Below are 15,091 nucleotides of genomic sequence, written 5' to 3'. Positions count from 1 at the left end.
AAATCATGCAGTATTACTGAAAAAATGTTAAATATAATCAGGTCCTGTTTAGACAAGAGAAAAATTTAGATTGTTCTCAATAGGTGTACAGCCGAGCAACATGATATTAATATAAAAGTGCCTGAGGGGTTGATCCTTGGACATTTATTATTCCTGATTTTCATAAACGCCTTCCCAGATAAAATTATATCTGAAACGAGTATATTTGCTGATGACACCATGCTTTATAATAGACATGAAGGAAAAACTGAATGGAAATATATGTTGGTAATGGCAGAAACCCTAGAAAATGACCTCCAGTCTGTAGTGAAATGGATGATAACATTAAATGCTACGAAAACTAAGCTGCTTTTCTTCAACAATAACAAGAAACCTTCTCAACCACCAATAGCCATAACTAATAACACATCGCATGAGAGCTTCTTGTTCAAATTCTTTGGTTTAACATTCACAGACAACATGAATTGAAAAACATACATCGATGACATTGCCAATGTTGAGCAAAGAAGGTGAGGGGTTCCCTATATCGTGCTAGAAAATTACTCACACTTGAGAGTATTCTGTATTTCTACAAAGCCACCATTTGCATGGAGTACTGTTGCCACATGTGGGATGGTGCATCTACCACTAGTATCTTCCTCTTGGACAAGGTCCAAGAAAAAGTCTCCAATCTAATAGGCCTCGCACAATCAATTAAGCTCACACTCCTGTCCCATCAGTGCAATATTGTATCCCTGTGCTTGTTTTACTAGTACTTTAATAGAATGTGCTTTGATGGACTCATAGCACAGTTGTACAATATACATACAATGTACATACCCCCAACTAACCTATCAAACAGCAAAATTCCACTCCTTCAGTGTTAAGATCTCTAGATGCCGGAAAGTCTTCTACTCTAGTAGTAGAACTGTTTTTCTGCTTCCTGACTGTACTGCAGGAGTTTAAATGTAATGTGAACAGACATCTCACTGCTAATCTCTTCCTGTAGGCATTATCCCAAATAGTAGCCCTTTACATTCAAGATAAGGACAGATTGTTTAGTCTCTTGAGCAAATATGTATTGACTTATGTTGTTTCTAAGAAACTGAAAGAAAAGGTAAATTCTGTCAAAATGATTGTTGAAGAGGATGCAAGATATAAGCGGTTTTGGATTGAAAATGAAAAGTAAATAGGTGATGTTGGATTTTCATTGCAGGGAAATAAGTAAATAAAATGATTTATGCTAATTATGTTATTGATCGTATTATAATGTTTAAGTTGATGTTTACAGAGAAAAGTCTCGTAAAAATAATTGTTTATGCATCAAAATGTGGTTTGAATGAAGATGCAAAAGATGAGTTTCAGGAATAAGTGTTGTTGCATAAATGTTTAAGGTTGTATATGGAACAGGGACTGAGAGGATCACACACTTGACAAATCAGATCATAAAAGAGTGTGTTCTGAAAGACTGGGAATTTAGTAAAGTTGTCAACTGTTACAAGGTTAAGAGTGAAACCCTCTAAATAGGGGTAAAAATTATTGAAGTCCAGAAACCGGTACGAGAATAAGTAAATAATTAATAAGAAATAAGTTAATTGAATAAGTAATAAGAAATAAGTTGATTGGTTTCCTGCCCAAGTGAAGAGATGTTTTATGCTGATAATTTAATTATTACCTGTGAAATAATGTAAGGTTTACTTTTTTAAATTAATGCTATGGAAAGTAATGTTCTGAAAGTGAAAATTACACAGAACAAATTGATTATTAATGGTTATAGTACTGAAAAGCCCCAAGAAATAGACAAGTTTCATGCTCAGTTTGTAGAAAGTGAGTTGGGAGCAACACAATTTTTTTGTACTTGTAAGCATTGGATATTCAAGGAATTCAGGAGTATTACAGGCAATTTGAGTTGAGTCAATGAGAACCCTGATGTGAAGAAAATATATTTGGGTAACTGTTGAGAATATCTAGAATTTTGTAAGCTTAGTAACACCACAGAAACAAAGAGAGTAGCTTAGACTGGTGTGATAGCAAGAGTTAGGAATGGATTGGGAAAGTTTAAAGATGTTTTGTCATAATTAACCAGTAGATTTTTAATGTTGTTGACTAAGGGTAGAATTTATCAAACATGAGTCTACAAGGTGCTAATGTATGCAAATGAAATATGGCCATTGAGGATACAGCATTCTAGAGCTATCATTGATGTTTTCTAGTGAAGGATTAGGATTATGCATATATATATATGTGTGTGTGTCTGTGTGTGTCTGTGTGTATGTACAGATATGCAATCGTGTGTGTGTGTTTTTTTTTTATTTTTGTAAGCATCATTAAAATCAGATTGTGCAATATTGGGTGTATATGACATTATTTTTTTCATGGCATGATGCAATTTTTAATTGTTCAAAACTATATTTTAACTTGATTCTAATATACAATTTTTTGTTTGATTCAATTTCAGAATGTCAATCCAACTGACATAATTACATTAAATCAAACAAGTGAATTGCTTGAGATTGTTATTACAATTAAGAAGACATTTCCAAACAGACCAGTGGAAACAGAATTGAGTGTAGAACTTTGTAGCAAGTTAAGTGAGTATATTTGTCATTAATACTAACGTTGTTCTAACAATTGTTGTAAATTTTAATATTGCATATGTGTCAAATGCAATAGATTTATTTCTATAAATATGATTATAAATATGATTTTAAAATATTATTTATATTCACTATCTATTTAAACTTATAAAAAGAGTTATTTCAAAATTAAAAATAACATTTTCGTTTAATTTCCAAGAAAATAATGAAATAACTTGTCAAAATCAAGCGAATCGTTTATTTTTAATGATTTTAATGAAGAGTATGACAAATGGTGCATCAAATGAAGGTCTAGGTGAATGCAGGTTTAGTTGCTATGAGAATGGTATTAGAAACAAATTAAAACATTGTGGAAATATTAAGTATGAAAAAAGACATTGTAGTTTGTACGGTTTGTTGACTCATCGATGTCTAAGAAAATGACCAAATTGGATGTCAGAGCCTGTGAAGTGTATCAGTCAACTGATTTAGCACCAAATCATTGGAATCAATGAGAGTCATACATGAATTAAAACTGTAACAGGTAGATATTACCCATTATAATAGTGGACATTTTTATCACTTATTGTTGTAATCCAAACCAATTCGTAATCTGGTGGACAGTTTTTTCAACAAGGATCAGCTAATGTTCCTATTTACTTGCCTCCTCACGAGGGAATAGTCTGACACAAGGTCATTTTTTATGTGGGAAAATATCCAGTTCCTTAAAAGAAAAGAAAACACCCTGGATTGGAGCAAGCATAAATATTGCCTCGGTCTAGAAGATTTCGCTTCACTGAAAAACTATGTGCAGCATCAGAGCAAGTACTACACTTGGCTCCGAACCAAAAGGATATAGTGTTATTATGACTCAACCAGTGTTCATATTTGCTTGTCTTTCCAAGAGGGACGAGTTAGGCATATGGTCAGCTTTTAATGTGGGTAAAATCCCATCCCCAAAAAAAAAAAAAAAAAGGGCACCCTGAATTGATACAAAAAAAATTCTCAGTCTGTAAGGATGTCTCCTTCCCTGATAATTCAAATATTTTTTGCCTTAAAATTATATAAAATTTTACTTGCTTAAAATTGATGAATAAAAATGTATTGTTTTATTGCTTGAATATTTAATTGTAAGTTTTATTAATAAAAAAATGTATATTTTCAATTAATATTTTTATTTATTCTATTTATCACAGCTCCAACAGGTAAGTCATTTTATGAATTATTTTTTTAAATTAAAATCCCTTTTATAATATTGATTTAATATTCAAGTATTATTGTACATAAGGATTAATTGCTAATAATCTAACTATATATCTATAAAAGTGGGAATGTGTGTGGGAGTGTAAGTGTGTGAGGACGCTACTCAACCTATATATTGATAGTCAACGAATGTCTTATCTACAGACTTGAAATTTGGTATATAATGTCTTCAGACATATGGAAAACGTTTTAATCGGTTTTCATCCGGAAAAATGGGTTGCTAAGGGGGTCAAAATGGAAAAATTAGTACTTGGGGGGGTGGTCATCGGATTTTTATTTGTCAACTATTTCTCGACTGCACATGCGCGAATCGTTCACATGACAGCTTCCTTACGTTAAAAATAAGTAGGTTTGAAAACACTTTTTAAAGATTGCAGCAAGCTGATCTAATTGTTATTATACTTGACTCAATGACTTTAGGTTTGGATTTCAATCTCAGCTCAAGTATTTTTCTTGTTTTTACTTACAAGAAGTTAACTGTTTAGAAAAAACATAATACTTGTATGCACATGTCTCACTTTCTTTCCGTTTTTTACTTCTTTTTTTTTTTTTTTAGAAATCTAACGTTACATTTAATGCCAGACAACGCCAAATACATCTGTTAGTTCTTCGATATTTTTCTTATTAAAAATGTTTTGTAGATTTAGTTTAATATTTCAAAATTAAACTCTGTTAAGTCATGGAACCAAAAGTCTCTACCTGCATAGTTTTAAACAGACAGTTCCATTATTATTTCCATCTTGTTCTTTTTAACTGAGTAAAAATAATATTTAAATAAAATGTGGTGTATAGCTGCAGTGTGCTATGATCCCTGGAAAGTTAAAGAACCACTATCATAGAAAGTTGCCACCAGGATTTTCATATTAAATGTACCAGTACCACATGGCCAAAAAGTTGAATTTCGGTTTATTTATCATTTCTTATTTAATTGAGATTCACTAAAAATTTGTAAAGTACTTATAGTATAGCTAGGAAATATGTCTGGCAAATGGCCAAGAGTTGGAAATATATATGGCAAATGGCCAATAGTTATGACTATGTATTATTCTGAAGTGAAAACTAACCAAATGTACTGAATTTTCTTTATTTCTTCTTTTGTTTTTTTTTTGTTTTTGTTTTTGTTTTTTTGTTTTTTTTGCTAGTGCAGTGAATATACTGAAAAAACTAGAAATATGTTAGAGTTTATGTAAATGTCACAGAAAAAGGGAAGAACGGAGAGACTGACTATGTGTAAAAAAACAAGGATAAATATATTATTAATAAAGATAAATCTGGATAGTTTCTGTTAAAGTAAAATTATTTGCTATTCAATTGATAAATAGCTGCAGACGCGTTTGGAATATTTTATTCTTTATGTGGACACGATTTTCATATGTTTTGCCATATTAATGATACAACATGTGTGCCAGGCAGAATCATAAAATAAACAGTTATTAAAGGTAGCATTTATGTTCATCTTACAGTTTGCTAGCAATGCCTTTTAGACATTAAAACCTGTAGAAGACGTCTGATTATATGGAATTGTGAATCACACAAGCAACATAGAAAAAACATTAATTATAAACGTTTCATCACAATATTGAAATACACGAATCTCTGAGGCAATGAAAAATAATTTTAGATAAAAAATTGCTTCTTATCTGTTATTAAGTTATTAGCTACCAAACAAATCAATATATGCTAACATCTACTGATGTGTACTAATTCCATAATATATATATATATACACACTTTTTTCTGTTTGACTCGCTGATACCCCTCTCTCCTCCATATCCATCACTTCTCCGTTACTGCTAATTTCTTGTAATAAAATATATCTTTTGGAATAATAATTTTCTGAATAAATATATATCATTGACCCTGACTCGTATACCATTTCTCTTAATTAATTTCTTTAAGAAAATATTAACATTTTTTAAGATAATTTAATCAAGGTACATATGTCTTTTAAATCACTTGGATATCTTATCAAAATATATATATCTTTAATGTTTAAATATTTTAAAAGATTTACATTTACATTATGTTGATAAAATATTACAATCTTTGTGATAACTTTTTTTCCAACTACAATATTAATCACACTGTTCCTACTATTGTTCCAACAACTATACCAACTACCATACCTACCACTGTATTTACCATAATACAAACTACCGCGCTTACCACAATTCCAACTACCATACCTACAATAATGGCAATTATCATACCTATAATAAAAAATACCATACCGAACACAACACTAACTACAATACCTATCACAATACCATATCTACTACTATACCAACTACCATATCTACTACCGCACCAACCACCGTGCCTACGATTATACTGACTACAATACCTTCCACAATACCAACTACAGTGCCTACTACAATACCAACTACAGTGCCTACTACAATACCAACTACAGTGCCTACCACAATACCAACTACCATACCTACCACTATACCAACTACCATACCTACCACTATACCAACTACCGTACCTACCACTATACCAACTACCATACCTACCACTATACCAACTACCATACCTACCACTATACCAACTACAATACCTACCACTATACCAACTACAATACCTACCACTATACCAACTACAGGTAGATCTTTTATCTTTCATTGAAAAATATTTGTTAACTTTTTTCTAGATTATTTAATCATTTAATAAAATAAGAAAAATTATTCAATACTTTAGATATAATTGATATATTGTTTCTTACTCTAATCTTCATATGCTTGATACTCTAGAACAAATAAATGTTGGTAGATTTTCAGAGAGGTCTGGAGGATTCACAGTTACGTAGGGAGTCCCATGGGCTTAATTGGCGTAATAAGATACATCAGACTGATTACAGGATTACTAGTTACAATGATAAATTGCTGGATGAAGAACAAATAGATTTCATTTAATGGAAAAACAAATTAACATATCGATGTTGAAAATTGCTAAATAAAAGAGATAAACACCCTTTGATAAGTTTTATACTGATCTGAAGGGAGGTAAGTGGAAATTTCATGATAGAGTAGGAATTTACAACATTTTAATTGTGATATTTAAGCTGATACAACTAGTCCTATTGTTAAGCTGCATATACACCATCTTGAAAAAAAAATAAGACCCTATGATTTTCTTTTCCATGGGTCAGACTGTTAACAACATGTACTACACATGATAATAGCCTGAGTGCATAGTATGCTTGAAATTGGAAGATAAATTATATGTAAACATAAAACGAGCATAAACACATGTGGATTTGTCAAATATCATTTACTAGATATCAGTTTAGCAATTAGCGCCAGTGATCAGACAGTCATGCATCAGGATGTTTACTTTTATATGATATAGCCTGGAGAAGAGGGAACCTGAACTAAAAACTAAGGATCACTTTTATTTTCTTTTTGTTGTTATCTTTTATTTATTAGCATATAAAAAAAAAGAAAGAGAAATATTTATAAGAACCTGCTGCTGAAGACATAATGAAGATGGGCCTCAGAAACTTTATCATTTCTTTTTCTTTTCATTCTATTTTATTTTATTACTAGCAGAGTTACCCAGCATTGCCCAGGTGTTTGTAGGTGTAAAAGAAAAACAAAATTCGAACCCATGACAAACCCTTAGGCGGAAAAGAAAGTGAAAGAAAATGTGAGATCTTACCACTGCAAGACCATAGGAAGTGAAAAACATTGAAATTTAGCGATGTCAATGAAAAAGTTGACTTGCAGAAACGAACATTGGCTGGAGGCTAGTTAAGCTTTCTGCCATTTCATTTCCCAACGATATTGGGAAACCAGCTCCCCACAAAAAAGGAGTGTCCAAATGAATAGCAATTGTCTGATATGATGGGTTTTCTCAATACTGATCCACGCTATTTGCTTTCTGGGCATCCCGGCACGAAAAGTCAAGAAACTGCCTTCGCTTTTGATTAGTTTCATTTTTATACGAAAAGCACAAACAAACACGCGAGAGGATGGAATAATGTGAATTTTATAAAAGTCGATCAAAATAAATCTAGATATGACGTCCCTTCACAAATTGTAGATTTATAATCTAGGGAGTATATAAAAAGTTTTAAAGAATAGTAACCCTCCCCTGCTCCCCGTAAAACCTTGTGAAAAAAGCTTTTGCTGGACATATAAAAACACACGCCGACATTTTGTCTTTTATATATATAGACTAGTGGGGCGGGTCCCAGCATTGCCCGAGTGTTTGTTGGTGGTTGTGGGAGGGGAGTTTTGGTAGACATGTAGGCTCGAACCTGAAGCCTTAAGGCGATGGTGGAACCGAAAGTGGTAGCCTGATAACTTACCACGATGCTACGAGGGTAGCCGAAGTGAGAATGGTTGAAATTTAATGAGTAAAAGGTTAAGTGGCAGGTGCATAAATTTAATAAGGTAAAACATCACGCCATAGAGAAATGTAATACCGCACTTAAGTTTGGCTGCAAGCCAGTTTTTTGCATATTTGTTTGTTTACCCAACATCTTGTTGTAAAGCCAGCTCCCTATAAAAGGGGGAGTCACCAAATGAATATCGATTGTCTGATATGACGGGTTTTGCCCGCATTAATCAAAGCTCATTGCTTTATGGACGTCCCTGGCACACATGCCAGAAAGCTTCCTTTGCTATGGATTCAGTTTCGCTTATATATACGGAAAAGCCAAACAAATACATGCAGAGTCAAAAATAGCACAAAAATAGCATGTCAAAGTCACTCAAATAAAAGATAGACATGACCTCCTTTCGTAAATCATAGATATTATAATCTAGGGAGTATATAAAAAGTTTTAAGAAACAGTAACCCTCCCGAGCACTCCTCACTCGAAAAAAACCTTTGCCGGACATACAATAAAAGCGCGCACACACAGAAACACACACACATTTTCACTTTTATATAATAGATTATTACAGAGCACACATTAGTTGATATTCTTTAATTATTTTATTGCAATCTGTTGGGGGTGGTAAAGAGAGATACAATGAAAATGTTCATGTATAAACATTTTGGAAAATAGAATAATGAGTAATGTTAAAAAAGGTCACCTAACAGAACTAGGAGCAATTGGTATAGACATGCATCAGGTCAGTAAAACAAGTTTGGTGTTTCTCAAACATAAAATACTTGCTGATTGGAAATGTTAAATATCAAAGTCAGATGTACTGGAAGGTCATTTAACAGAAATAGGTGCACTTGACATGAACACGCACTTGGCTGAAAAAAAACTTAACATGATTGATTGTCAACAATAAAATAATCGTTGGGTGAAGTTGAGTAACATTTGATTGGTTAAAAATGATCAGCAGTACCCGCTAACTGGTGTTGCTCGATAGAAGCGTGCTCCCCTTTCAAAGAAAGTTAAAGTATGGTTGCTGTTGTTGCTGCCCAACCCCTAACCTCCTCAATGTTACAAACGACATTCAGAATAGACATTCCCAACTCCTCATGGTAAGAATGTCAAAGACGGTTGGAGAGAATATAGATCAACTCCCAGCCGTAAAAAAAATAAATAAATAAATAGCAGCAAGGGGAGGGAAGCAAAAAAAAAATTGACTCAGTAAACATGCCGGGTGAAGAGAGGGGAAAAAAACAAAAAACATCCATTTAGGTGTTGAAGATGTGGTAATGTTGACTGGTAAATTACCGCCCTCCATGCTTAAAAATAGATCGTCTCAAAGTTTTATTAAGAAGCAAAAATTTTATTTAAGAAGTAAAATATGTAATCCGATCCTAATGAAATGAAATAAAACTTCTTAAGTGTATTTATTCTTGAATATTGTTTTTATCAATTACTACAATAATTTCACTTATCAGAATGTAGAATGAGTACATAACTCTTTTTCAATGTTAAAACATTCTCCATCAAAAAAAAAAAAGAAGAAAAAAGACTATGTTATATTGGTGCAAACCTGAAACCCCTATATTTCGACTCTGCTCCTTTATCCACTGGTCCACAGTGACGAAATTGAAATAACGTCATGTTTTTTTTTACTATTAAAACAAAATCAAGAAAGAACGCAAGCCCTTGTTGAATTCGCTGTGTTTATAAAAATGGGGGGGGGGGCGGGACACGTTAGCATAGGGAGATATCAACCATTCCACATACCAGTTATTATAGGTGCTACAGGGCTTATGAAGAAGAACCTGAAGTCCTACCTAACTAATATTCCTGGTGAACAAAGTGCAAAAGAAATCCAGACAATTACACTTAAGGGAACAACGAGGATACTAAAAAGAGCTCTCGGTTGACTTTAGTAAAAAGCAGGGTTATGTTGGCAGCTGGTTATGCTGCCCCATACCCTACATTACAATCTTTAAAGAAAGAAAATGATTTTTAAACAAATGACCCCTCCCTCCACAAAAAAATAGAAAGTAAAAAGACAAGAAATGTGGCTTCGTTCGTTAGAATGTAATCAAGATAAATATAGGATAGTGAAACCTGATATGATGTAAAGAAATCTGCAACGTAATTGTTTAAATCGAAGAATATCTTAAATAACTCCCCAAAAACACACCCAAAACAAATGAAGGTTTTTTGTTTCTATCTGCAAAAACAAAATAAATACAAAGCCCCCTAAAAAACAAAATAAATAAATGTAACTGAAATAATCAGATATCGAAAGTTTTATAAATGAAAAAAAAAGAAAAACATGTAATTTATAAATAATGAATATCACCCCCCTTCCCCACCAGAGGTATCAAAAAGTATATAAGGAAACGAAAAATACAAGAAAATGTGGAGTATATTGTATGTGTTGCTAATTATTTTTTAATGTTTTCTAGTTGGTTTAAATCTAATTGAGGTAAATATAGGACGCTAAAACCGGATGTGATGTATAGAAAGCTATGATGTAATTGTTTTAAATTTAACAATATGTAAATGATTGTAATGTAAGAAATGGGAAATGGCATGTGTAATTTTAAAGTGATTAAATAATTTATAGCAAAATGGGTAAGTTTAAATGGAATAGATGATGCATAACAATATGTGTCAATTGCACTGCCGTAGTGAATTAGGGCTGCCGTGTTCGTTTTTTGTATGTTTGGGAATAATTACAAATTCAACAACAACAATTATTCAAACATTAACAACATACAGACGAAAAGCGAGAACAACTACAAAAAAACAGTTATTTGAGTGGAAACAGCATCTGGAGGAGTTACTTGCTCAAGTCGTAACATATAATGTGTTCACTGAGAATAATACCTTATTTTCACAAGCCTCTATATGGAATGCGATTGACAACTGCTATATACCAGAAGAAGTTAAGTCATTTTCAGCTTACTACCGAAGAAATGAGGACTTTTTTTAGTCTATAGACCGGTCCGACCAGAAAAAAGTTTGTTTGCAATTATGCAAATTGGAGACTGTTGAACATAAATTTGGGGTTTTTATTTTGCCACGTTAAACTTCGGAGCTATCTTTTGCCGATATCGTGGAGCTTCTTACTGAACTTTTTAGCCCAAAAGTCTAAAATGTTCTATAAACTATGGAAATGTTTGAATTTGGTTAAAAACGACAAAGATGACTTTGCAACATATGCGGCCATGGTTGATAAACAATGTAACGAATTTAAACTATCAGACGTCAGTGTGAAAATTTTTAAATGTCTAGTATTTTCGCAAGGACTGACATCAAACTAAGATGCTGAAATCAGAAAGCTTAAATCGAGTTTAACTCTACAAAAATTAACAGAAAACTACCAGAAAATAGAAATTATTAAAAAAGACTCAGAGGATACTGAATATGGCATTGAAAAAAAAAGTAGCTAAACGATCGAAAATACATGTAACAAATAACACACAAACTAGGAAAATGGCCACACATATCCAAAAAAGAATTTTCAGAAAGGAAAATTTCATCCCCTTGTAATCGATGTGGAAATCTGTATTGGGTTAGAGACTGCCCATATCTGTGAAAAAATGTTTGGCATGTAAACAATGGGACACAAAAGATCTCATTGCAGAAATAAAAATAAAACCTGGGTGCATTTCATGGAAACCAAAAACAACAAAGGGTAATGCAAATATGTGATGGTAAAAATTTGAGATCAAGAAATTAAAATGTAATTAAACTTAGGTTCAGACTTTTCGATATTAAATTAAAATTTAATACATGGAAAAAATCGTCTAGACCCACAATGTTGAGATCACACAAAACAGCAAATGAACTTTCAAGGAGAACTTTTGATCTATGTTACACTATTGGGAAAAACAACAAATTAAAAATCTATGTATTAAGGAATACCACGAACGTACTCTGTTCGGACTGGATACATGAATTTTATTCATATCAATGTTCTGTAGAAAAGCAGAATATATTTCATTAACAATAACAACAACAACAAGAAAACAATACAAATTATGACTCAGTTTAAATCTGCTGACCTAAATTCTCTTAAGATTCGATCAAATCAGCTTCAGGATTCCGAAGTAAAAATCAGCAACCAAATGGTATTCCTTTTCAAAAAAGAAAAAACAAAACAGGCTAAAATCGCAGCAACTCAAAATTTCAAAGCTAGAAGAAAAAATCTCCAGACAAAGTAATAATTCCCAATGGTCTCATATAAAACTTTTTAAAAATACAAAACTTAAGGAAACCTTAAGTATGGTGAAGAAGTTATTCCTGCTCTTAAGAGTGTTTGTTCAAAAAAGAGCAATTCTCAAAATTACCAAAAAAGTCATATTCATTTAAGGGAAGTGAACTATCTGCAGTTAAATGTAAAAAAGGGAAATCTATCTATCTATCTATCTATCTATCTATCTATCTATCTATCTATCTATCTATCAAAGTGAACGTGTCTGTGTGTTTGTGTGTGTGTCTGTGTACATTTCCCTATGCAATAACTCTGTCAATTTTGAGTCTACAGACTCGAAATTTGATATACAGGGTACTGACATGTGGGAACATCCATTGGATCGGTTTTCGGCCAGAAATATTGCTGGTAAGGGGTCAAATTTCAACGATTTGACCTTTGAGAACTCTACCAAAACTCCTCCGACAATTTGGGGTCTAAACACTTGAAATTTTAGATATAGGTTCCTTGGACATTGGATCTAACTGAATAACTTTATTTGAGCTCCAAACAAATGTTAAGGGGACATAATAGGGATCAAAGTTAAAAACATTGACCGTTTTTTTTTTGTTTTTTTTTTAGCATACACCTCACACCCGGGAAACGCCGGGCACCCATGCTAGTATATATATAAAAGTGAACGTGTCTGTGTACATTTCCCTATGCAATAAGTCTGTCAATTTTTAGTCTACAGACTCGAAATTTGATATACAGGGGTCATAATAGGACTCAAAGTTTAAAAAGAATTTGATATAAGGGGTCATAATAGGAGTCAAAATTTAAAAAGAATTTGACCTCTGCAGTCTCTACCTAATTACTCAGACAATTTCTGGTCTAAACATTTGAAATTTGACATAAAGGGTATTCAGAGATACGGCAAGCTTTGTAATTGGTTTCGGTCGAAAATGTTTAGTTACCAACAGATAAATGTGTGTATGTATGTTTGTTTGCATGTCTACCTAAAACTTTCGACAGGGGCGACGGATTTTCACAAGATCAGTATTATTTTGAAGTTCGACCTTTCAGACAACAGATATCGAAAAATTAGCTAAAAACATTAATATCTTCACCTTCAACTGGGCACTTTTCTACAGGGGGTACTTGCTTTTTCTGCCGATAAAATCATTCTCTCCTTTTGGTTGTCTAGCCGTAATTTAAAACCTACGTCACCATCCGGTTTGGCAGCGGTTGTAACAGTAAAGATGTCAGGTTTTTTCCCTTCCTTTTCCTCCTTCGCGGTATCGAGCCTGCCTTCCTACTACCACTCTGGGCTGAAACGCTAGTCTATATATCTATAAAAGTGAACGTGTCTGTGTGTCTGTCTGTGTGTCCATCTGTGTGTCTGTGTACATTTCCCTACGCAATAACTCTGTCAATTTTCAGTCTACAAACTCGAAATTTGATATACAGAGTATTGAGATTTGGGAAAAATCTATATGATCGGTTTTCGGCTAGAAATTTAGCTGTTAAGGGGGTCGAAGTTCAACGATTTGACCTTTGAGACCTCTACCAAGCTCCTCCGACAATTTGGGGACATAATAGGGGTCAAAGTTAAAAAAAATTGACTCTGAGGTCTCTACCTAATTACTCAGACAATTTCTGGTCTAAACATTTGAAATTTTACATAAAGGCTACTCAGATATAGGGCAAGCTTTTTCATTGGTTTGGGGTTGAAAATTTTTAGTTACCAATATATAAATGTCATTATGTATGTATGTTTGCATGTCTGCCTAAAACTTCCAACAGAGGCGATGGATTTTCACAAGATCAGTATCATTTTGAACTTCGACTTTTCATACGACAAATATCGAAAAATTAGCGAAAACATTAACATCTTCACCTTCAACTAGGCACTTTTCTACAGGAGGGTTCGCTTTTTTCGCCGATATTTTTTAAAGATATCCGCCGCTTTCGATTGTCTAGCCTTAATTTTTTTAGAGAGTGCAACAGAATGTACATTATATAAAATAAATTCAAGGTGATTGTTTTATGCAATTTAAATTAAATTTTTATACCTTACTTTGTAAAATTTTGGGATATAACATTTTATAAGATGGTCTTTTATATTGTGTAGACAAAAATAATTTGAATTAAGACATAAAAACTGAAAGAAATATATAATGCATTTTTATTTGATTAGCTTTTCTAATTTAATATAAATACTTAAGTTTGTTTTCTCAGAGCCATATCTCATTGTGTATATAGCAATTATTTTCAAAGTGAATTAATTATGTTACCATGGAAATGTATATCTACCTATCCATCATTAACGTGACCCGACATCTTGCTACCCAACTCCCCACCTAGTACCCCTGTAGCCTGTGTCCCCAATAGTAGCCCCAATGTGCCTTGTTTGGGGATTAAAATGTAATTAAATTATATATATATATATATATATATATATATATATATATATATATATATATATATATATATATATAAATATATATATATATATGAACTCAACTTAGTTGTGTATCACCGTCAAACATAATAAATCTTTTATGTATATAATGACTTTTCATTTGATTAACTTTTATTAAACAAGGTTTGCTTCTCCCTTATATTCATATCTGATGAAGCCAAATATCATTGTTTATATAGACATTATTTTCAAAGTGAATTAATTATTTTACTTTGGAAATGTTTAGAAAGGTTCATTAAATATTTCTGCTTTTTATTTTACTTTTTCTAAAA

At 32.5% G+C, this 15,091-nt stretch overlaps 1 protein-coding gene across 1 annotated transcript in view; it reads left to right on the top strand.

The window, feature by feature from the left end:
* LOC145291079 (uncharacterized) overlaps positions 1-15,091 on the top strand; it is an 85,011-nt gene that overhangs the window by 62,203 nt on the left and 7,717 nt on the right. The window contains exons 10-11 of the mRNA XM_080136594.1: positions 2,438-2,570; positions 3,752-3,760. Coding sequence (XP_079992720.1) covers positions 2,438-2,570; positions 3,752-3,760 — 142 coding nt within the window. The remainder of the gene's footprint in view (positions 1-2,437; positions 2,571-3,751; positions 3,761-15,091) is intronic.

Source organism: Euprymna scolopes, chromosome 12, assembly GCF_053919585.1.
Source record: "Euprymna scolopes isolate OS-2025 chromosome 12, ASM5391958v1, whole genome shotgun sequence".
NCBI classification, from domain to species: Eukaryota; Metazoa; Mollusca; class Cephalopoda; order Sepiida; family Sepiolidae; genus Euprymna; species Euprymna scolopes.
This window is presented reverse-complemented; position numbering and strand designations above follow the sequence as displayed.